The 22,751-nt window shown below is 45.0% G+C and overlaps 1 protein-coding gene across 2 annotated transcripts in view; it reads right to left on the bottom strand.

Annotated features, from left to right (window-relative positions):
* yki (Transcriptional coactivator yki) overlaps nt 1–18,703 on the bottom strand; it is a 267,393-nt gene extending 248,690 nt beyond the window's left edge. Inside the window, exon 1 of one of the 2 annotated variants that reach the window (XM_045754145.2) lies at nt 18,120–18,703. In XM_045754145.2, coding sequence (XP_045610101.2) covers nt 18,120–18,613 — 494 coding nt within the window. In that variant the 5' untranslated portion in view covers nt 18,614–18,703. The remainder of the gene's footprint in view (nt 1–18,119) is intronic. The other variant, XM_045754146.2, reaches the window with a different exon arrangement.
* Between the last annotated feature and the right edge of the window lie 4,048 nt (nt 18,704–22,751).

Genomic DNA, 22,751 nt, shown 5'->3' on the forward strand with positions numbered 1-22,751 from the left:
TGCCTGAACGTATTCCCCGCGCGGGTAGGTTCTCTAGAGGTCTTCCCATGTACTAGAAACATTTTTAACGAATCTATAAACTACTTGGAATTTGATCGCATGTAGGCGATCGAGAACTGTATCCGTGGCCCGACATACCTCGCAATACGAACAGTGATAGGATTACAGGGGGTGCAATGAGCCCAAGCTGCTGTACTGAGTAGAATACAAGGAATACCATACAATCAATACAGGACGTATAAGGAGTTTAAGCTGATGTAATGATCACTGTTTAAAGGATACGAGGTGGTGATGGGTGTGATGGTGGCGGGGTTATTGTGGTGTGATGGTGGCGGGGTTATTGTGGTGTGATGGTGGCGGGGTTATTGTGGTGTGATGGTGGCGGGGTTATTGTGGTGTGATGGTGGCGGGGTTATTGTGGTGTGATGGTGGCGGGGTTATTGTGGTGTGATGGTGGCGGGGTTATTGTGGTGTGATGGTGGCGGGGTTATTGTGGTGTGATGGTGGCGGGGTTATTGTGGTGTGATGGTGGCGGGGTTATTGTGGTGTGATGGTGGCGGGGTTATTGTGGTGTGATGGTGGCGGGGTATTGCTCGAGTGATTGAAATAGTGATTTGGTGGTGGCAGCGCTGACATTAAGGTGTGTGTGAAGGGGTAGGGAAGGATATGTGAAATTACTATTGGTCGTAGGGAAGAATTCCGGGAATGGGTAGATGGGTGCTTCATTTTAGTAGTTTTCCTTGTTTGGGACTAATCTGATACCCAGTTAATGATAGGAAGGCTGGCCATTAAATCTAACAAAATATACATTATAAATATGCACATAGCTGTACTCTTTTGTATATTATAACTACTACATTAGCCGCTATTCAAGATAATTAATTTTTTATAGTTAATTGAATTTTCCGTGAAACATTGTATATCACCTGACGCCATTCATTTTAAATCTTAAGCAGTGATTAAGTAAGTAATGCTCATAGTGTACTTGTTACATAATAGTTTTCCAATGATACTTTTAGGCATTGATAAAGAAGCCAGGAGACCGGGGAGTAGTAGAACTCCCAGAACCCTCTCCAGGTATGTTCCAGGCAAAAGGAATTAATTACGTGAGCACCTTTGTAACCTTAACCCTCTAATATTTTTATGATATGCATTTCGACCGATCTCAAACATATTTGTTTGTACACGTGTGTACAGGAGTACACGCCTGACTTGTTGGCAGGCTGAGGACTTTCCCTTCCCTGCAGAATGTATTATAAGTACAATACAATCTACACTTAATTTTAATTATTTTAGTCAACCTTGAAGTCATAACATTTGGAGAAATCCTCTTTCGATTAAACCAAGATGTAAGAGTAATAGAGGAATAGAAGCCCTTTAACAAGAAAATAATTAAGACGGAGTATGAAGTCATATTCAGTGAAATATAGATAATTATCAGACAAAGCGACGTTTCGGTCAGTCTTTCTTTCACATGCTGCTCACCTTTCATCTCCCTTTATTACGTTGTCTCTGTCACACATTATCACACGACTTTATAATGATCCAGGACCGACCGAAACTTCGTCATGTCTTCATTTTCCGTGGTGTGTGGTTTGGTCATCAACAGGTGTCCTTAGTGCTCTGACATGTATGAATTTATGCCGATCTAGTGACGGCAAGATAACAGGGGTGACGGCGAGGGAAGGGGCGTGACAGCTGTCACCTACACACCTGTGGTGGCTTCCAGGTGGCCGGGCACACTATAGGTGATGCAGATAACCCCCTTCCCCCCTCACTCACCTGCTCCCTAGCTCCATCAAATTGCTCTAAACCTTATCATCTTCCGCATCTTAACTGTCGTCTAACCGACTCTCACTGGTAGAGGGGACACTGGGGAGGTAGGGGGGGGGTCAAATTGAATTTGAAAAGTACAGGCGATGAGTTGGAACACTGTAGTTGCAAAGTTACAAAAAGCCAAGAGAAATTCGTGTTAATTATTTAGAGATGTCGCACGTGTTAGTGTACAAAAGTATGGAATGCTTTACAATTGGAGAACCTTGTGTCTGAGAGAGGAGAGAGAAATGTGTTAGGAGCAACCATGTTACAAACACGAAGTGACAGCGTCGAACACAACTTTACATCACCACCTTAATGAGATGGGATGATGCTGCTGTTATAGATTCAACTACTAGGAACAAGTTCCAAGTAGCACGGGCTATGGTGAGCCCTAGTGGACTTACCTGGCACAGGAGAGGTGCTGTGTGATGGGATGCTCTGTCACATGCAATTACACATTTCCCTGCCCTCACCCCTTTCCTCTTTTTTATTCCCCCACTTTCCCTCTCCTGCATATCAGTTATCTTCCCTCCCGTATCATCCAATCTATTTCTCCTATTTGTAAATACTTTCGCGTCCCCACCCCCCCCTCTCGTCAGGGCGGGCTCGGGGAGTGGAACAACTCCCTAAACTCTGCAGGTATGCTCTCCCTACACTCCAACATGCATCACGCACCACAAACAGCTGCACAATGAACATCTGCCCCACGCGTGCCTCTAGTCAATCTGTCTGTATCCAACCCGTTCTCGCAAATTTAATAAGTCAATATTGACTTAAATATGTGCATAGGTGACATACTTAACATAATAGATACCCTTAAAAAGATTCATAGAAAACACCGACCTTACCTAACCTACTTAGTATGTTAAGATAAGCATCTTATTGCTTCGTAATTACAATTATTACCTAACCTATAATAGGTATAGGTTAAGTAATAATTGTAATTACGAAGCAATAAGATGCTTATCTTAAGATACTAACAAGGTTAGGTAAGGTTGGTGTTTTCTATGAATCTTTTTAAGGGTATCTATTATGTTAAGTATGTCACCTATGCACGTAGTTAATAAGTCAATATTGACTTTACGAAATCTGTATCTGTCTGTATCTCACACACAAAGTCCACTACAGGCTGACCAGAGTGGACTATGATTTATTTGCAGTTGATTGACAGTTGAGAGGCGGGCCGAAAGAGCAGAGTTCAACCCCTGCAAGAACTAGGTGAATACAACTAGGTGAATACACACTAAAAAGACAATTCCATACAACGCCTTTGAACGTGCAACGCGGACATGCATTCCTTAATTAGGTGCTATAATTATGGAATAGCATATGCTATATTCCTCAACGGGCACTACTATATTTCTGATGCAGTTAACCCTAAAAACTGACTCGGTGCAAAACAAAACAAAAATGAGGCACAAAAAAATATGGCCAACAAAAGCCATTTTAGTGGTGTCCAGCACATTTTTATTTTTAATTATGGCATCCCTAGAACGCCAAATTATTCAGAGGTTGTTGGTTGACCAACCAACCTTCAACTTTCTAAGACTCCTGGGGCCAGATTCACGAAAGCACTTACGCAAGCACTTACGAACCTGTACATCTTTTCTCAATCTTTGGGGGCTTTGTTTCCAATTATTAAACAGTTAATGAGCTCCGAAGCACCAGGAGACTGTTTATAACAATAACAACAGTTGATTGGAAAGTTTTCATGCTTGTCAACTGTTTAATAAATGTAACCAAAGCCGTCAAAGATTGAGGAAAGATGTACACGTTCATAAGTGCTTGCGTAAGTGCTTTCGTGAATCTGGCCCCTGGCTTGTCTGTGAGACTTTTTACCTCCCAATACCCTACACATTTTACCAGGAATTTACCCGGAGTTGGCTCCCAACTCACCGAGATTAAATTCAGAGCCGATAGGTAACTGGGCAATCGTCACAGCTGTCATTCAGACTAAAACCACTGCCACGTTATCTTCCCTACTGTCCGCCTATTGCCTAGTTGCAACGTTCTCGAGCTGTCTGTTTCAAGCAAGCTCTCTATGCCAGTATTAACCATCAATCAGGAACCATGCAACCCAGGACGTGAAGCAGAAAATTTCACTTTGCTTTACAATGAATGACGGCCATCAAATGTGCTTGATAAACAACTGTGCAACAATGTAAATTGCACAAACACACACTATGTGTGTGTTTTCACAGTTTTGTGAAAGTTTTTTCAGTTTGTCATGTGATGTGATGTCATGTCATTCAGTTTACCCGCTTGGTGTTCTGGGAGTTCTTCTACTCCCCAAGCCCGGCCCGAGACCAGGCTTGACTTGTGAGAGTTTGGTCCACCAGGCTGTTGCTTGGAGCGGCCCGCAGGCCCATATACCCATCACAGCCCGGCTGATCCGGAACTTCTCTTAGAAAACAGTCCAGTTTTCTCTTGATGTCCACGGTTGTTCCGGCAATATTTCTTATAGTCGCTGGGAGGACGTTGAACAACCGCGGACCTATGATACCTGGTTGATACTTGGTTGATACTTGGTTGATGGGATTCGGGGAGTTCTTCTACTCCCCAAGCCCGGCCCGAGGCCAGGCTCGACTTGTGAGAGTTTGGTCCACTAGGCCAGCCAGTGTGATTTGATGTTTATGATTACAGGATCGAGCTGTTAGCTCTTACATCCCGCCTTCCTGCCATCGGTTGTCTAAAGTACCGACTCCCGACTTATCTTCCTATACATACATCCACTCCCACCCCACAGTCCAGTCCAGGCCAGTCCCATCAAGTTCAGCTAGATAGTGAAAAATATATGTAGTAGACAGAGAAAATGAGAGTGGTTAGAAGGGCGGGATCCAAGAGCTAATAGCTCGATTCTGTAGGCACAAATAGTAAACACACAGTATGCAGCCCGTAGCAGCTGTTAACTCCCATTTTTTTGTGGGGGGGGGGGGGGAAGAGTAAAGAGGATGGCGAGGCATGGGTGAAGGGAAGTTTAGAAGTGGGAAATACATTGAGAGGTATGAAAGCAGGCGGGCTGTCCGCCTTGCTGACCATTAACTCCCAGCTACCTATTTATTGCTAGGTAAACGGGGACATCAGGTGAAAGAAACTGCCTATCTGTTTCTGCCTCAGCCGGGAATCTAACCCGGGGCCTTTGTTTGTTGCCGCCGAAGGCGGCTAGTTTATTGTGCACCCCATACTCATCCTGTTAGCGGTAGCGCAAAAGCATTACAGAGGGCACAAAAGGTCTTTATCAGACCTCATCTTAGATTATTACATAAACAATTTCTTCAATCCTTCACACCTTATAGATACAATGTCAGCTAGTTACAGAGAAAGTGCTATTACAAGAGCTACATATTTACAGTAAGTCATCATACATTAATGGCAGGTCTTGTCGTTAATACATAAAAGTTTGGCCAATGGGGATATTACAGAGTCATAGGGGAGCTTCTGTTTATTATTAGTCCTCACAATACACTACTTGTTTCTGAATCTCATATGTCGTTCATCTACTGGAAGCAAAATGTGGGTACAGTGCAAGGATTTCAGGTAATTTATCCATGGTAATAAGATAGGGGCCTTAGGGCCGGAGCGCTGTTAACTGGGCTCTGTACAGGGGGGGGTGGTATCTACCTAGTAAGCTTGAAGTCAATACAAATTATAGTTTTCAAGAATTAAAACTAAAATTGGGCATCGCAATCCACGAAGCCCTTGTGGATTTGTTCATAGCAACATTATATTCGTTGAAGTAGTCATTAGCTCTTAAAGGAACTGAAAGACTCCCGTTACCGTTCAAATTGCATTGTTCTTGCTTGTAGATATTCTCCTGGTTATGAGTTCTGGTTGTTTTCAGTGTGATATGGAATTTTATTTCCCGACATCGTTTTGATGAAGAAAAAATTGTATGTTCCCGTACTGGCATTTATAATGATATCCAGTTATTCGTAAATTTGTTGTCATATGAATAGTGGCACAACCATACTGTCTAAAAGCTTGTTATTTTATGTAATTTATATATACCAGAATTCTTACATTCTTGTAAAGCCACAAGCACGCATGGTGTTTCGGGGACAGGGCCTTAATCCAATTTTTTTCCCCTAAATACAACCCGTCAAATCGTTTAACAAGATACCCATTCCTTGCTGGGTGAACAGAGGCTACAGTTAAAAGGATTGGCACCCAATCAATCCTCCAGGCCAGGATACGAACCTAGGCTAAAGAGCTTGCGAAGCGCCGGAAGAATGTTTTGCCACGGGGACTGCTTTCGTTAGATAATTACTTACAGGATCAGGATATACCATATCATTTTAATGCTAATTTACAGTATTATCAAATAAAATCTAAAAAGAGTGGTGGGAAAACTGGACGCATGAACACTAGGTTTGAATATTCAATTTTAATTCATCGTACAACTGTTACACCAGCACAGAGCCCTTGGCCACAGCTGTAAGTGTAGCCTTAAGACCCCCGACACGTGCACAGCTGGTTGTAGTGACAGGTGTTATGGGGGGCGGGGGAAGACACCTGGCTGCCACCCGCCTCCCCTGACCGGTGTTGGGTTGTAGTTTTTGTTATGACATCACCGGCAAGGACGCCCGGACAGCTGTCCGAGGTGCTTGTCGCTGCTGCCCACCTGATCTTGCCATTATCCCAGACTTTTTCATTCGTAATAATAATGATAAGGTTGTGCTTTTATATTCCTTTTATTAGCTTAAAAGTAATGTCAATAATTAACATGGAAATGTTTATAATATACGAGTTATAAACCACGCACTTTCCCCCCAGGAACACGTATTTTACATATTTAACCTCAAATTGTGGCCTTGTCCCAATTGTATCCTAAATTTAAGTCATCTGATTCGAGTGTCCTGTAGCTGAAGTAGTGTTATTGACCACTCTACAATTAAATATTAAACCTTTAATCATAGTAGTCATGATCTTTCCTCTATGCTAATACCCAAAATGTTAATACGGTACAGTACTTCAGTTTAATAAAACGACATAATTCTTGAACGCTAATGTTGAGTTCAGCAGGCGTTCGAGCCCCTGACAGTATATATAAAATTAGTTTCATAGCTTACCTGCTTGATCGGGTTCTGGGAAGATATGCGAGAAATATAAAGCTGTGTAGCCTAAGTAGATATGCGAGAAATATAAAGCTGTGTAGCCTAAGTAGATATGCGAGAAATATAAAGCTGTGTAGCCTAAGTAGATATGCGAAAAATATAAAGCTGTGTAGCCTAAGTAGATATGCGAGAAAAAAGCAGTGTAGCCTAAGTAGCAATGTAATATCTACCTGTTGATAGAGTTGTGTTAGGTCTTACAGTCATGTTTATGTTTAATCTGTTCAGGTTAATTCTCATATTTCATTTCCATCTCAGTGTATTCCTTGATAATATGTTAATGAACGACGACGTTCTGGTTTGTTTCTCTCTACTTGTGGTTAACCTACTTTAAAATGACTTTTTTGTGATCAGTCTTGTGCTTGTGACATTTCTGTATATTATTAACACACATATTGCATATTATATATATATATATATATATATATATATATATATATATATATATATATATATATATATATATATATATATATATATATATATACACACACACACACACACACACACACACACACACACTCGTGGGAGTTAGAGCAGAAGGGGGTTGTGTCACCACCAGCTGGCTGTTAGTGACTGGTGCCAACCCAGGTGAAGACCACCTGACACGTACCCATTCTCAACACTTTCACACACAAAGCAAATAATTGGTACACTATTACTCTCAATCGTTGTGCTACAGTACAACACAAAGCGCGTCCTAAACACCGGTAGATGTAGAACGGCGGGTGGGGGGGATCAGGTCACCAAAGTGCCAGGAACCACAAGGTAGTTGGCGGTGCAGCCGGGTATCAGGTAACACTGATACTAACAACACGGGCTGATGTTACACACACTGCTGCCAGTAACCAAGTCTACCACCACTACCCCTCCGCCAGCCAGTTTCTCCTTCCACACCCACCGCTTCACCCTCACCCCCTCCCACACCCTCCCCAACTCCACACCAGTACCACTGACAAGCATTCTCTGCAAAATAATTAAAAGACGACTACAGATAAGACTAGTAAACAGGCAGAATTTGTTTTGTAAACAAGCACAGTCAAGGCTGAAAGCCAAGGCTGGAAGGAAGAGGATTAAGTGCTTAGGACTTACGAACCTACTGAAGTTCTATGATAGCAAAACAGGAAGACTATTTCTAGACCTGCCAAAACACCTTCGACACGCTGCCGAATAAAATACTATAGTACGCAAACTTGTCAATCTTCAGTGTGTTTGGGGAAACTGGAAATCAGTTTTCAGATGGAGACCTGAAAACAGTCGTAAGTCACAATCGACTTTATAATAGTCCTGGACGGACCGAAACGTCGTCGTCTCGATCTTTCTGGTGTTTTTGGTCATCGGAAAGTCAGAATTTGACCTCAGAAATTCACTTATGACAAGAGAGACGAGTGAAAGTTCCATCTCCATTGCGCAAGGGCCCGATACTAGATGTAGTTTTTGCTCTGAAGCCTAGACTTTGCATTGAAGAAATATTTTTGGTTCCTCAATTTAACCGATGACTTTTTGCTGTTTTAAATTTTATACGAATCTTGAAGTTTTATTTAAATCTCTTAAAAAAAATTTATATTGCCTTTCCTGTCCTCGAGTGTGGGGAATGATTTTTGTTCTGCTTTTTTTTCACCTATACCGAGCGTAGTTCTTATTACAATTTAAATGTTTTTTCTATTGTTTTATCTTTGTGATATGTGACAAGCAAATGTTTGCTTGCCACATACCTAGTACAATTTTTGCACATTTTCTCGAGGTACTGATTTGTGTTTGCAATATTCTGTTGTTCTCCCCAGCTTATTTATACGAGGTCCTAGTTCATCAGTTCCTGGTTAATGAACTTGTTGTATAAAATGAATTTCTATAATCTACAGTTCTTCTAGAGAATCTAGAGTTCTCAGATTTGTGAAGGGTTGCGCAGTTTTATTATCTATTAATTATCAGTTTTATTATTAAGTATATATTACTATATAACTTATCTGAACTTTGACGAAGTTGTGAGCTGAGTAACATGTATTTATAATCATGTTCCTTATCAGTTCATCATTGTGAAAATATTATTTACGGTGTCTTTTCTGGCGGGTTCTACTATTTTCTGGTTTAAAGTAAATCTGCCATACAGCCTTAAACTAAGAGGTCATTTGTATGTGACTGTTCATTCAGATACCTGCTCGAGATTCTTTGATACAATGAACGGCTATAGATGACGATTGGAGTTGGATTGGTGAGGATTTTTAAACAGTACAGTATTCTGTTTTCATTAGTTGGTCTTTAAACTGCTGATGACTTGTATATGGTGACAATGACAATTTTATTTTATTTTCATTGTATGAGCACTCTCCCTCCCCCCCCCCCCCCCTGTCATTTGTGGTGTTTGCCGGCTTAGTACATTAGTGTGTGTTTAATATACAGGTGACACCGTCCTGTAACTTATTTTGCCACGCCTGAAAAGATTGTATTATGGTATCCATATTTCACTGTCACAGCAGTCCTTTGTTTGAGTTTCAGTCGAGGCCGCAAATACTGCATTCGCCTTGTGTATTTTGCTACTTTTTATGTTGGGAAATGCGAGGTGTGATTCCTATATATAAGTATAGAATTATAGTAACGCTGACTATTTTCTTGGTGTTAATACCTGTGGGGGTGTCACTGTGTCCTGCATAAAGTTTTTTTTTTTTTACCTTCAAATGATATTGTGAGGGATCCAAGTAAAATGCGAGTGCCATCGTCATTGCGTTAGTCATTACGCAAGCATTTCAGCATAACTATGGAGAACGGCAAGTTTCAGAAATTAAATTTATTCCAGTTACATCCCCTTCCCAAGTTTTACCTTCTCAACCTTTTCCCTGATAGTATGTGAACTGTTTATCCCTGTCCACATAAGAGGAACCCATCAACATTTTTATTTTGGCAAAACCAGTTTAAAGGTTGGTATAAAGGAAAAAAAAAGTAAAGCTAGTATTCCAGCTATTAAAGCCTGCACACATTTCTTATTACGTGCAAGAAGCACCTCTATATAGTAACTAAACTGCCCATTTACACAGCCAGCAGATAAATAAATAAAACTTTTTTATTATTAACCCATTAGGTACATCTGCATTTGTGCAGATACCCTAGACTATATATACTTGCTTGATGGGGTTCTGGGAGTTCTACTCCCAAGCCCGGCCCGAGGCCAGGCTTAACTTGAGAGTTTGGTCCACCAGGCTATTGCTTGGAGCGGCCCGCAGGGCCTCATCCACCACAGCCCTCCTTGAAGGCTGTGGTGGACCACTCCTTGAAGGTCCAACACTCCTTTAAGAAAACTATCTTCAAGCCTGGCCTCAGGCCGGGCTTGGTGAGCAGAACTCCCAGAACCCCATCAAGCAGGTATAGTCTAGGGTAGCTGCACAAATGCAGATGTACCTAAATGTGTTAATAATAATAAAACAATTGTCATAGGTAGAGTTTGTTTTACAGTGAATACAAAATACAAGTCCAAATACAAAGACACTTTGTAACACTATAAATACAGTGTATCAAAACCAGCTACGTAAACTCTGGGTGCAATGACAAAACAATTGAATGATCCTTCAATGTTCTATAAAAAAAATAGTTCATTTCATGTACACAAGAGCAAAACTGTTCTACGACAATATGGGTGTTTTATATGGCCATCTTAATAGAGGGTATGATGTGTTTCTTTTCACGTTTTAATGTTGTTATTGTATCAAGCCGTCTTGTACGGGTCTGTGTATAAACAGAGGCAGGGGTGATTGAAATGAGTAGGCTACGGGTGGTGGTGGCGTTTTCGTAGTGTGTGTGTCGGAAGGGGGATCTTCGTAATGCCGGTGGAAGTCGTCGTGTTTTTAAATTCAGGCTATTGGGAACAAAACGTTCCAAGCAGCACGGGTTATGGTGAGCTCGTCGTACTCACCTGGCACAGGAGAGGTGCTGGTGGTGATTGTTTTAGAATCGGCTTCTCGGAACAAAAATTTCCAAGCAGCAAAAGTTATGGTGCGCCCGTAGTGGACATACCTGGCACAGGAGCGGTGCTGTAACTGGAGGTGGTAGTCATGTTTGCACTCCCTGTAGGGGATGAATGTGTAGTTCTTGTATGCAGTGGGAATTATTGTCATTGGTTATGTTTGTTCTGATATGTGGTGGTGTACTTTTCAGTGGTTGTGCTTTTATTTGCCTGCAGTGGTTTGTGAGTTACTTACCTAGTTGTGCTTGCGGGAGGTTGAGCTCTGGCTCTTTGTTCCCGTCTTTCAACTGGTGTAGATTCCCAAGCCTACTGGGCTCTATCATGACTAGGCCTAGGTTGTGACAGTAGTGGTGTATGTGGCTGTATTGTGGGTGGTGGTGGTCGTTGTTTTGAGGAGAAAAAAAACGGAGAAGGGGAGAGGGACAACTTTAAAATGTCAATAACTAGAAGACCGAATACAATTATGCCTAAAACCCATACCAATTTTGACCAGAGCTTCCACTCGGATTCTGATATACTTATGTCTATAATGCTTTTTGCGCTACCGCTCACAGGATGAGTATGGGGTGTACAATAAACTAGCCGCCTTCGGCGGCAACAATCAATTATCAGAGTTCCACATCACATTAATCCATTGTAATCATATATGAAGAATTTGAAACTTCCAATATATTAGGGTTACAATGATTTAAATCCATGCAGTATGCTATATAGGACAGGCCATATTTCAAAGACATATGAGGCTACATAACTAACATTAGACCTCTTTGCAACCCCCATGTATAAATGGGTTAACCAGATCCACAGCTTCTCCGGTCATCACAGACACTACAACATTGTTAAACCATCATGTACAATAAAGAGACACCTCTAAAATACATACAAGCCTAATCATACTGTGTATTACTTCCCGCTGAAATTTCAACTTGTTCTAGTAGGCTATCGCTGGTAAGTTGTAACGCTCAAACTGACCATGCAATAGATAACGTCCATATTACCCAATCACAAAGTGCACACCACACAAATGCTAATATGTGGTGTGACGGTACCTATCTTGAGATGATTTCAGGTTTTTTTTTTTTTTAGTGTCCCCGCGGCCCGGTCCTCGACCAGGCCTCCACCCCCAGGAAGCAGCCCGCGACAGCTGACTAACACCCAGGTACCTATTTTACTGCTAGGTAACAGGGGCACAGGGTGAAAAACTCTGCCCATTGTTTCTCGCCGGCGCCCGGGATCGATCCCGGGACCACAGGATCACAAGCACAGCGTGCTGTCCGCTCGGCCGACCGGCTCCCTAAGCCATAGAGATTTCAAGCGACCCACACCACTTGTTGGGCGACCCATTGGACAAACCGGCACGAAGCTCACCCCTCTTTAAATCCTGTAGTCAGGTGCCGTGGCTGGAGCACAAGATAACGGAACCAGATGTGACGAGCATAGTATTCTGGTCAACTGGTTAACTTCAATACACAATAAGAACGTCAGAAATGACAATTCGATCTAGTGTATGTGCAAGGCATCTGGCTGACTTTGCCGCCGGCTGTAAAAAAATCCGACAATTTACTGAGCTGACCGTGAATTTACCTTCACAATATTGTATAGTTTTTTCCTATTTTAATGCCGGTTCCTCTTTTACGACTCTGAAATCACAAAACGATTGCATTATCACAGTTCCGTGATTCATGTTACGCATGGAGCCTCCGAATGTGCAGTTCAAAAGCGCACTTAGTCTGTTCTGGCAACTAGCCTTCAGTAAAATACTCTATATGCATATACATAGTGTGGATTTTAAATTAAGCCAGAGTCCTGAGACTGTACCATGGCTACCTTACCTTGCGATGATTTCGGGGATTAGCATTCCCTCAGCCCGGTCCCCAACTAGGCCTCCTATAGTACACATAGTACAATATTAAAGGCTATAGTACAATTACGCTACCTTCGTTATGGTTCTAATAATCATGAGCCCACAGCATCATCCCACTTAACCCACGTCATCCTCTCACTACACAACGCGACATTAGGTACCTTAACACGCCTCGCTATTTGTCAACGAAGAATCCCCATATCCCTCTACCGCTAACAGGCACTTTCTGGTGTAACAGCTCCCCGACTTATGTTTAAATCTTATCGTTCAAATTGAAAGCTACCCTCTGTTATACTTATTTTTAAAATATACTGCATCATTGCATATTTACTCGTGTGCGCCCGCCCAATCCGGCCAGCAATATATCCATGACTCATTCAATATTATGTCTGGTCAATCAGACATCACAGCCCGTTTGATCAGATACCCTTTGGTGGTGTTTATCAATTTCCCTCTTGAATGTTGAGAGGTCAGCTGGAGTTATGCCCCCTCGTATTTAGAGGGAGTGTTGAAATGTCTTGGGCAGGGTTGTCTTCCCATAATTATATCTAAAAGGCTTTCTTTTTAATCAGTCAGCAGGTTATTTAGCCAAAGAATTTTTTTCCAGAACAGCATCCTCCAACCATCTTAAATTCAGATCTCAAATTACAGTTGTTACCGTTTACAGCGACGGGGTGAAGGAACAGCCTTTATCGTCCCATTCGAGAGGATGTCTGCTAAGTGGCAAAAGTGTTCCTTCGAATTCCATTACGCCTACGAAGAAAAGCAACAGAACATGTTCTGGTGGGATATGTGAAGTGGAGGGAGACGCGGAGGGGGAGGTAGGGGGGGGAATGATGTCAGCAGCCATAGGAACGAATGAAAACGGTGGACAACTGGTAAGCTGTACAGCAGACTTATGCCCCTGTATGACAGTCCACGAGATTGGGAACTTAAGTTAACAGCAGACAGTAAGTACAATGCGGATGTACCGATGTTTATAATACGAGAGAGCTGGGCATGAAGACCGAAAAATAAGGACACCAAAATAAAACTAGAGACAACGGCAGGGGGATCCAAGTAAGGGGCCTAGAAGTGGGTGTAAGGGGCCTCGGCGCTCGGAGGGGTAAGAGGCACCAGTAAGGGTTGTGGTTGACCCCCACTGACCCTATAACGCACCTGGCAAATGTCACGCTTCACACTTGACCTCCTCTTAGAACCCTGATTTATAGGAGGCGGCTTAAATTACACTGGGGGGAGTTGTGAGTGGGGAAGAGAGGAAAAAGACAAGGGTGAAGGGGATAGAGGATAAGAGGGGACCGACCCGAAAGAGGAGATATCGTAATTAAGAAAAAAACAACACTTAAGAAACCGTAGTCTATAAGAAAAAACAAACAAGTCTGTGGGAGAGATGAAAAAATATATACTGTACATTTACAACACAATCTCGCAAAACAAAATCAGTTCTGGGAAATCCGATAAAAAAAATTGATAGACAAATTATATTAAAATCCAATTAACCTAGCTTCTTAACACTCGTAGCCTAGCCTTTATTTATCCACTCACTTTTTAAATACAAAATATGTATAGTACTGTATACAAGGATATACTTTGGACACGAGACATATCAAGAAACACGCAACACCAAAAAAGCAACTGACAATCCAGACTAGTAACCAACGTGGCAAAAACGAAAAAAACATGATAAAGCTGATGGCAGCAGTGAAATCAGGGACAACCCCAAACAGCCTAAGTACCCAAGTGAACAGGAATGACAACCACAAGAATATAGTGAACACTTAATGAATAATACCCATACATACACGAGTTACACTACGCGACTACATGAAAACTATCAGCTAATCCTGTTGTGCATAATTGCTGCCGTGTAGAAAAAATATCAATACAATGTAATTGGTAAAAAAAAAAAAAAATCCACACAATTATTAGTATTTCATTACAAAGGCAACATGTAAAATACTACACCACGAAAAATACATTAATAATAATTCATTGCGTTGGGGAGAAAGGTAGCCAGTACACATGATAACAGCACATGTTAGGCGTAAGTCAAGCACTCCAGCCCTCCCCAGGGTCGAATTACAAACCTTCCCCAGCTTGCAACCCCAAACAAGCTAACTCCTGGGAACCTATTTACTGTTAGGGGGGGGGGGAACAAGGGTACAAGGTGACAAAACGCGCCCAACCATTTCTGTCCCATCCGGGATTCGATCCCGAATTCTCGATTGTTACGAGGTAGAGAACGAACCCAACTGTACTTCCGAGACCCAATTATGAATGGTCTATGTATATGAAATGCAAATAACTTATAAAATTTATTGTTACATTGGTCGATATTGTGTGCAGTACTAATTAGCAATAATACTATTGTATTCATACAGTATACAGAGAACATGTGGTTATATGGTAGGCAAAATAATTTAATATTGGATAAATCCACCAGTTAGTTCACATTGGTTAACGTGTGCTTTAAGATTTAATACTAACAGATTGAACAAATACAGATGCCGCCTACTTCAATACAATTTAAGTCCTTTAATCCTTTTCAGAACGAAACCAAAAGTTAAAATTTTGAACTATCACTAATTACCAACGATGTCGCTGTAACACGTCTTTGGTTAAGTCTTATTTGAATTATACCATAAGACAATAGTTTCAGATGGCTAGTACCCTGCGAGTGTTTGATGACTTGACCAGTGCTTTTCCGTCTCAGGAATCCACCAAAACAAGATGGAGGCCCCGAGGCCAGCCAGCCAGAGACGCACTCACAATTTTAGAATCTTTACACTTTTTGAATATACGCTTGGTTGGGAGACGAGGAATCTGTTGCGATTCCTAATCATGATGTAACCATGTGACCCCCAGACTGATGAACTGAAGACGCGGCTGAAAATTCTGGTGTTTCAGCGGCGACTTTAATTTATTCTTCAGGAATGTGTGGGGTATATGTGCGTGGACACGTATACCCGTGGGTGTATACACACGTGTCAATGTCAAAATCTTTCGTGTGGGTTGCTAGACAATGCAACATTTTTGTTACTGACAAAATATATGACAGTTATGCCTACATATTCCTGTAGAAAAAAAAATGTTGAATATCAGACAGTTATGTCTATGATGAATCGCAACCAGCCAGCAAGTCTCTGGTCAATACAAAAATCTTCCCAGTCATTAAACTGCATCAAATCATCATTAACTGGCGTTACCAATATGTAAATATATCAACCTATAAATGGTATTTAACATTTATACTATACAACTCGCGTAGACTACATAGCAATAAAACTCGTCGTCCACAAAATTACACGTATATACAAAATGTAAAACCCATACAAGGTTACCAAAATATGTTATGCATTGCCTAGGATTAGATGATAAATGTTAATTTAAAATGAATAAACTAACCTTTCAATTGTGACCAAAAAATGTAAGGCAGTCATTATGATGGTAAAAAATATATAAAAATGTTACGTGAATTTTTATTTATTTTGGGCATTAACCGGCCATTAATTATGGAGCGTATATGCATAGTCATAGACGCGCGAGCACATACAAGACGTGGTAAGCCCTGCTCCAGTCCTCATGCCACTGAGGAGTCAGAACTTTTATCCCTCAGGAATGTTGATATTCTCTTCAGCGCGTGCGTGGGTCCAGAAGACCCTGTGCGCAGGTCCTGACGCCACCAGCTGCCTGTCACGCAACAAGTTTGCCCACACCATTAAACTTTCTCCATGCAAAACATACTTTCGGAAGACGTTGATTATAAATCGGTATAATCAATTGAGGACTTAATATGCTAACAAATAAGCGGAGTATTACATTCTGATAAATCAGTGCAGTACACCTTAAGAATGACAGCTGTCAACTTTCCAGCTGTCCTTTCCCGCCAAAACTTAGGCAACCCCGCCGCCTACGCAAGTTTAAAAGATGTTGCCACCTAGTCACTTTCTACGGCATTCTTTTGCAAGATATTATGCGCTAGTTTTACACTAATATTTAAGTCCAATCATAATTATGCATAAACTATGGGAAACCTACTGTGCGTTTTGTACTTTTTTATTGTCAATTTCGATGGAAAAATGTATTAAAAATACTCTTAGTAATGCAACATTTGCAAACCTTGACCGGCATACCACCACGTGTTATGTGGTAAAACTCTAACCCTTATTTAAAAACACAAATCTAACCTTTCGTATTTCCCATTTAACTGTGTGTTACCTTGACAACGGCAAGTACGTTTCACAAATGGCTTCATAGGAGAAACGGTAAATCTATTATACACTAAAATATGAACAAATATTCGGGGAATACGGGCACCAGTCTTTTTGTCAAAACGCACAGCCTTGACGATTTAAGTTCCACTTGCTTCGTCCAACTGATAGAGACGTGTAATACGGCATTCGAGTGTGGTTCTTATTCAAGTTTAGATAATTATGTGATCACAGCACAGGTGAAATTACTAAACTCGGCTGATTTCAACAAAGCCGTTCATATGGCTGGCGTCATCTAGATGTGAATTAACTACAAATGTGTCACTAGCGCCAATAACATCTCTAACTGAACGCCAAAATTCTATAACTGGCAAACACAAGCCAACTACGCGCCACTCGTTATTTGTACACAAAGGGACTTGTTATTACTCCGCAGTGGTCAGCATCTGACTCGTGTGACATCATCCATCAGACTGCACTTGCCAACGAGCAGCACCAGTGGAGAACACTGACATGCGTCACCTCCCTCGTTACTTCTCGAGGTCACAGAGGTTACACGATGTATGATCTCCAGCTCCAGTTTGTGGGTGCAGGCCGGGCGACCTCACCTCACATCAAGCACCGAGAACAATGGCCAGGTGATCGAGAAGCGGAAAACTGCTGCAGGCTGTGTTGCCGCTACCCGAGGCAAGTAACAACCACGGAACTACAGTTAAATTGATATACCGCTCCAACCACAAGAAGAAATCCGTTCTGAAAACTACGAAGCAGCTAACCGCATACAGCTGCACCGGTGATACAGGTACCCAAAGTGGTACTGGATAAATGCAAGAACTTGTGCAAGGGTGCAGCGGTGCACACCCACGCTACCTTGTCTCTTGGAACACCAACAGACAAAAGTTGCATTATTAATTATACCGTGAGGCGTGGTTAACTTTTATCATCCTCGGGTAAATCAGGTAAAAAAGTATCTTTTGTGTGAGCGCAAGTGGCCGGTTAATGTACTAGTATGTACTGGTAAGGGAACGAGTACAAGTGGTTGCGTCAAGGTAACCTTGTTACTGACTTGTGGCAAGGCGGCCGTGTGGTGCAACAAGCTGGCACGCGCACGCAATTACCCAAGACACTAAGTGTGTCTCAAGACGTGATCTGGTACTCACTTGAGGTAGTAAATTTGTCCCTGTGGAGTCCTGGCTTGTTCCCAGCCCGGGGGAAGACTACCCATGTCATCGTTGAGGTCGTAACTCTGCTGCTTCAGATGTGCGACCTGTGGCTGCTGCTGAGCCACGGCGAACGTCTGCTGCAGCGAAGCTGGCGACGAGTGGTGGCGGAAGTGCTGATGGGCGGCGTTAGGGGATATGGCGCCCGGCACCCTTATGGCGCCCACGCCATTCCCGATGTAGGTGGAGTCCGCAGAACCCTCCCGAGAATGGGTGACGGTGGGGGCGGGGGACTGACGGTGGGCGGGGGGCGTGAAGAAGGATGCGGGTAGATTGCGCATCTTGAAGGGCTTCTGCAGGGGCACCTGGCTCGAGGGCTTCAGCACCACCTCGAACAGGGCCTGCAGCTCGCTGTCACTGTCAGCACGCACATGGACAATTTGACTGCCCCGCTGCTCAATAGGGAGCGAATCATCCTTGTTCGAGCTGGCCATCTTGGCTACTTAAGGTCAACACTCACACCGAACCACACACCATAACACACACCTCCTCTCCCTCTGGCTGCTCCCTGTGTACTGAGGAACAGGAATGTGTGGCCTGCGCACCCGACCTGCGCAGCCTAGTTCAGGCTCACGCCGCCAGCTGGCACCACTGAACCACATGCTTATCTGGAATAATATTTACTCTAAGACAGCAGTTATTCTTCTTATTAATTATTCACTCTCTTAAGAAAGACACATTGTTAGATATTTAAAATCAGTTCCATTGTTTTCAATAAACGAAAAACGGGTATCTATGAATAACAGTTCTGTGGATAATGTATTGAAAGCATGTCCACTTTCTTTTCCCACGCAAATTATAAATATAAGCAAATACCACAAAGGTAAAAACACTAAGTACTCGATGTCGTTAGTTATTCCAATCAATGTTTACTTAAACACGTTATGATATAATGACTTTGGTACTCAGTATGGCAAAAAACATTCGCTCAATGTTTCGTCAGGCGGTGTGAAGGTTTGCAGGTCACAGGTACCAGAGCAGACATTCAAGACGGTCAGCAGCCGAGCTCTAGACATTAGCAGCCGGACCCTCAGCCGCCAGCAGCCGGGCCCTAGACATTAGAAGCCGGACCCCCCGACGCCGGGTCCTAGACACTAGGAGCCGGACCCCCCCAGACACCAACAGTGGGACCCCTAGATGCCAGAAACCGGACCTTCAAGACTCCAGCAGTCAGGCCTTCTAGACGTCAACACCTGGAACCCTCAGACGCCACCAGCCAGGTGGCGTCTGAGGTGATCAAGATCCTCCTCCAGACACCAGCATTCAAGACCCCCCCCCCCAGACACCAGCATTCAAGACACCCCCCCCAGACACTAGCATTCAAGATCCCCCCCCAGACACAAGCATTCAAGACCCCCCACAGACACCAGCATTCAAGACCCCCCACAGACACCAGCATTCAAGACCCCCACAGATACCAGCATTCAAGCAACCCCCCCCCCCAGATACCAGCATTCAAGACCCCCCCCCAGACACCAGCATTCAAGACCCCCCCACAGACACCAGCATTCAAGACCCCCCCCCAGACACCAGCATTCAAGACCCCCCCACAGACACCAGCATTCAAGACACCCCCCCCCCAGATACCAGCATTCAAGACCCCCCCCAGATACCAGCATTCAAGACCCCCCCAGATATCAGCATTCAAGACCCCCCAGACACCAGCATTCAAGACCCCCCAGACACCAGCATTCAAGACCCCCCAGACACCAGCATTCAAGACCCCCCCAGACACCAGCATTTAAGACCCCCCAGACACCAGCATTCAAGACCCCCCAGATATCAGCATTCAAGACCCCCCAGATATCAGCATTCAAGACCCCCTCAGACACCAGCATTCAAGACCCCCCAGATATCAGCATTCAAGACCCCCCAGACACCAGCATTCAAGACCCCCCCCCAGATACCAGCATTCAAGACTCCCCCCAGACACCAGCATTCAAGACTCCCCCCCAGACACCAGCATTCAAGACTCCCCCCCCAGACACCAGCATTCAAGACCCCCCCCAGACACCAGCATTCAAGACCCACCGACACCAATCAAGACTCCCCCCCCCCCCCAGACACCAGCATTCAAGACCCCTCCAGACACCAATCAAGATCCCCCAGACGCCAGCAGCCAGGACCCCCCAGACGCCAGCAGCCAGGACCCCCCCCAGACGCCAGCAGCCAGGACCCCCCAGACGCCAGCAGCCAGGACCCCCCCCCCAGACGCCAGCAGCCAGGACCCCCCAGACGCCAGCAGCCAGGACCCCCCCAGACGCCAGCAGCCAGGACCCCCCTCCCAGACGCCAGCAGCCAGGACCCCCCCCCCAGACGCCAGCAGCCAGGACCCCCCAGACGCCAGCAGCCAGGACCCCCCCCCAGACGCCAGCAGCCAGGAACCCCCCCCCAGACGCCAGCAGCCAGGACCCCCCAGACGCCAGCAGCCAGGACCCCCCCCAGACGCCAGCAGCCAGGACCCCCCAGACGCCAGCAGCCAGGACACCCCCAGACGCCAGCAGCCAGGAACCCCCCCCCCCCAGACGCCAGCAGCCAGGACCCCCCAGACGCCAGCAGCCGGGACCCCCCAGACGCCAGCAGCCGGGACCCCCCAGACGCCAGCAGCCGGGACCCCCCAGACGCCAGCAGCCGGGACCCCCCAGACGCCAGCAGCCGGGACCCCCCCAGACGCCAGCAGCCGGGACCCCCCCCAGACGCCAGCAGCCGGGACCCCCCCCCAGACGCCAGCAGCCGGGACCCCCCCCCAGACGCCAGCAGCCGGGACCACCCCCAGACGCCAGCAGCCGGGACCCCCCCCCAGACGCCAGCAGCCGGGACCCCCCCAGACGCCAGCAGCCGGGACCCCCCCAGACGCCAGCAGCCGGGACCCCCCCAGACGCCAGCAGCCGGGACCCCCCCAGACGCCAGCAGCCGGGACCCCCCCCCAGACGCCAGCAGCCGGGACCTTCCCAGACGCAAGCAGCCGGGACCCCCCCAGACGCCAGCAGCCGGGACCCCCCAGACGCCATCAGCCAGGATTCCCCAGACGCCAGCAGCCGGGACCCCCCAGACGCCATCAGCCAGGATTCCCCAGACGCCAGCAGCCAGGATCCCCCAGACGCCAGCAGCCAGGATCCCCCAGACGCCAGCAGCCAGGATCCCCCAGACGCCAGCAGCCAGGATCCCCCAGACGCCAGCAGCCAGGATCCCCCAGACGCCAGCAGCCAGGATCCCCCAGACGCCAGCAGCCAGGACCCCCCCAGACGCCAGCAGCCAGGATCCCCCAGACGCCAGCAGCCAGGACCCCCCCAGACGCCTGCAGCCAGGACCCCCCAGACGCCAGGATCCCCCAGACGCCAGCAGATAACACTATGAATATTGGAGGCCCGCGAATCTTCATCTTATTTCTACCAATAAGAAATTTTGCAGGAACACAAGTGGTTGTTTTAAACGTGAAATTGGAAAAATATCTTCCCACGAAGTGCCTCGTCAGTCGGGTTGTAGTGGACATGTGGACCTGCGGACCACTGCAAGTAACAGCTTTGCCAATCGAGTTACCACCAGCGCCTGCCTCCCGGAGAAGGATATAGAGGAACATTCAAAGAAAATTTATCGTTTGTTTCTGATTTCTTGGGTATCTTTTCTTACTTAAACCATTTTAAACTGAACTTATTGTAAATATTGTGTAGAGTATTACATAATTATGTGTGGGGCACTGACATTATTTGTAACGGTAATATGTATAAATGAAAAACAGACCAACAGTGAATTAATAGACGACACAAACCATCTTGACAACTATTGTAAATCAAACACTTCACATTGCTCTGGGGTTGGTCACGTGCCCAAGATGCAGGTGGCATTTCCTCTTTGAACCGCGACAATGAGACGTAGGATCAGGAAACTTGTTGCTCTTTGGTCTTTTGTGATGCCAATTAGTTTGTTGTCCAATTCCTTCAGGAACTTCAATGCACATTTCACCCAGGAACCAAGGGTTTCCGAGCCAATCAGAATATAGCAGAAGCAATGTACTAGACGTTCAGAAGCAGCACCACCACCTTGGATTGCACTGTACTGAAGGTAGGTACTGGCCAATGTTGATGTGCATGTGTAGTCCCACACCACTAGCTAGTTATCCTTCCAGGGAAGTTTGACGATCCCATCTGGATGCTTCAGAGTGCTGTTGGGTCTGTATAGACGGGATTCTCTGTGTCGGGCAGAAGTCTGTGGCGAGGTTCCTCTTGATGATGTCGTTGACTTCATGTCTTGCAATCTTATGTGATTTACGACATCAGACCATGTTCGCCGTATTGATCTGCCATCACACTTCCGCAGATGCACCCGTGTTCGGTAAATATGGATGTGACAAGGCAACGAGCTACTACAATACTGATTTAGGCGAGTTTCTAGGGCTGGGTTGGATACAGTAAATATAAAATCCCCAGCATAGGGCGCTCTTACCGTTAGGAGGCGGGCTTTGTTTTCAACAGATGCATTTTCAAGCATTGAGGCAATCTTTTCCATTATGGGACTATCCTAGTGAGCCTGTCTGAGGTATTTTGGGGGCTAGAGGTCAGGGAAAGGAGTGCG

This window comes from Procambarus clarkii, chromosome 30, assembly GCF_040958095.1.
Source record: "Procambarus clarkii isolate CNS0578487 chromosome 30, FALCON_Pclarkii_2.0, whole genome shotgun sequence".
In the NCBI taxonomy this organism is placed as follows: domain Eukaryota; kingdom Metazoa; phylum Arthropoda; class Malacostraca; order Decapoda; family Cambaridae; genus Procambarus; species Procambarus clarkii.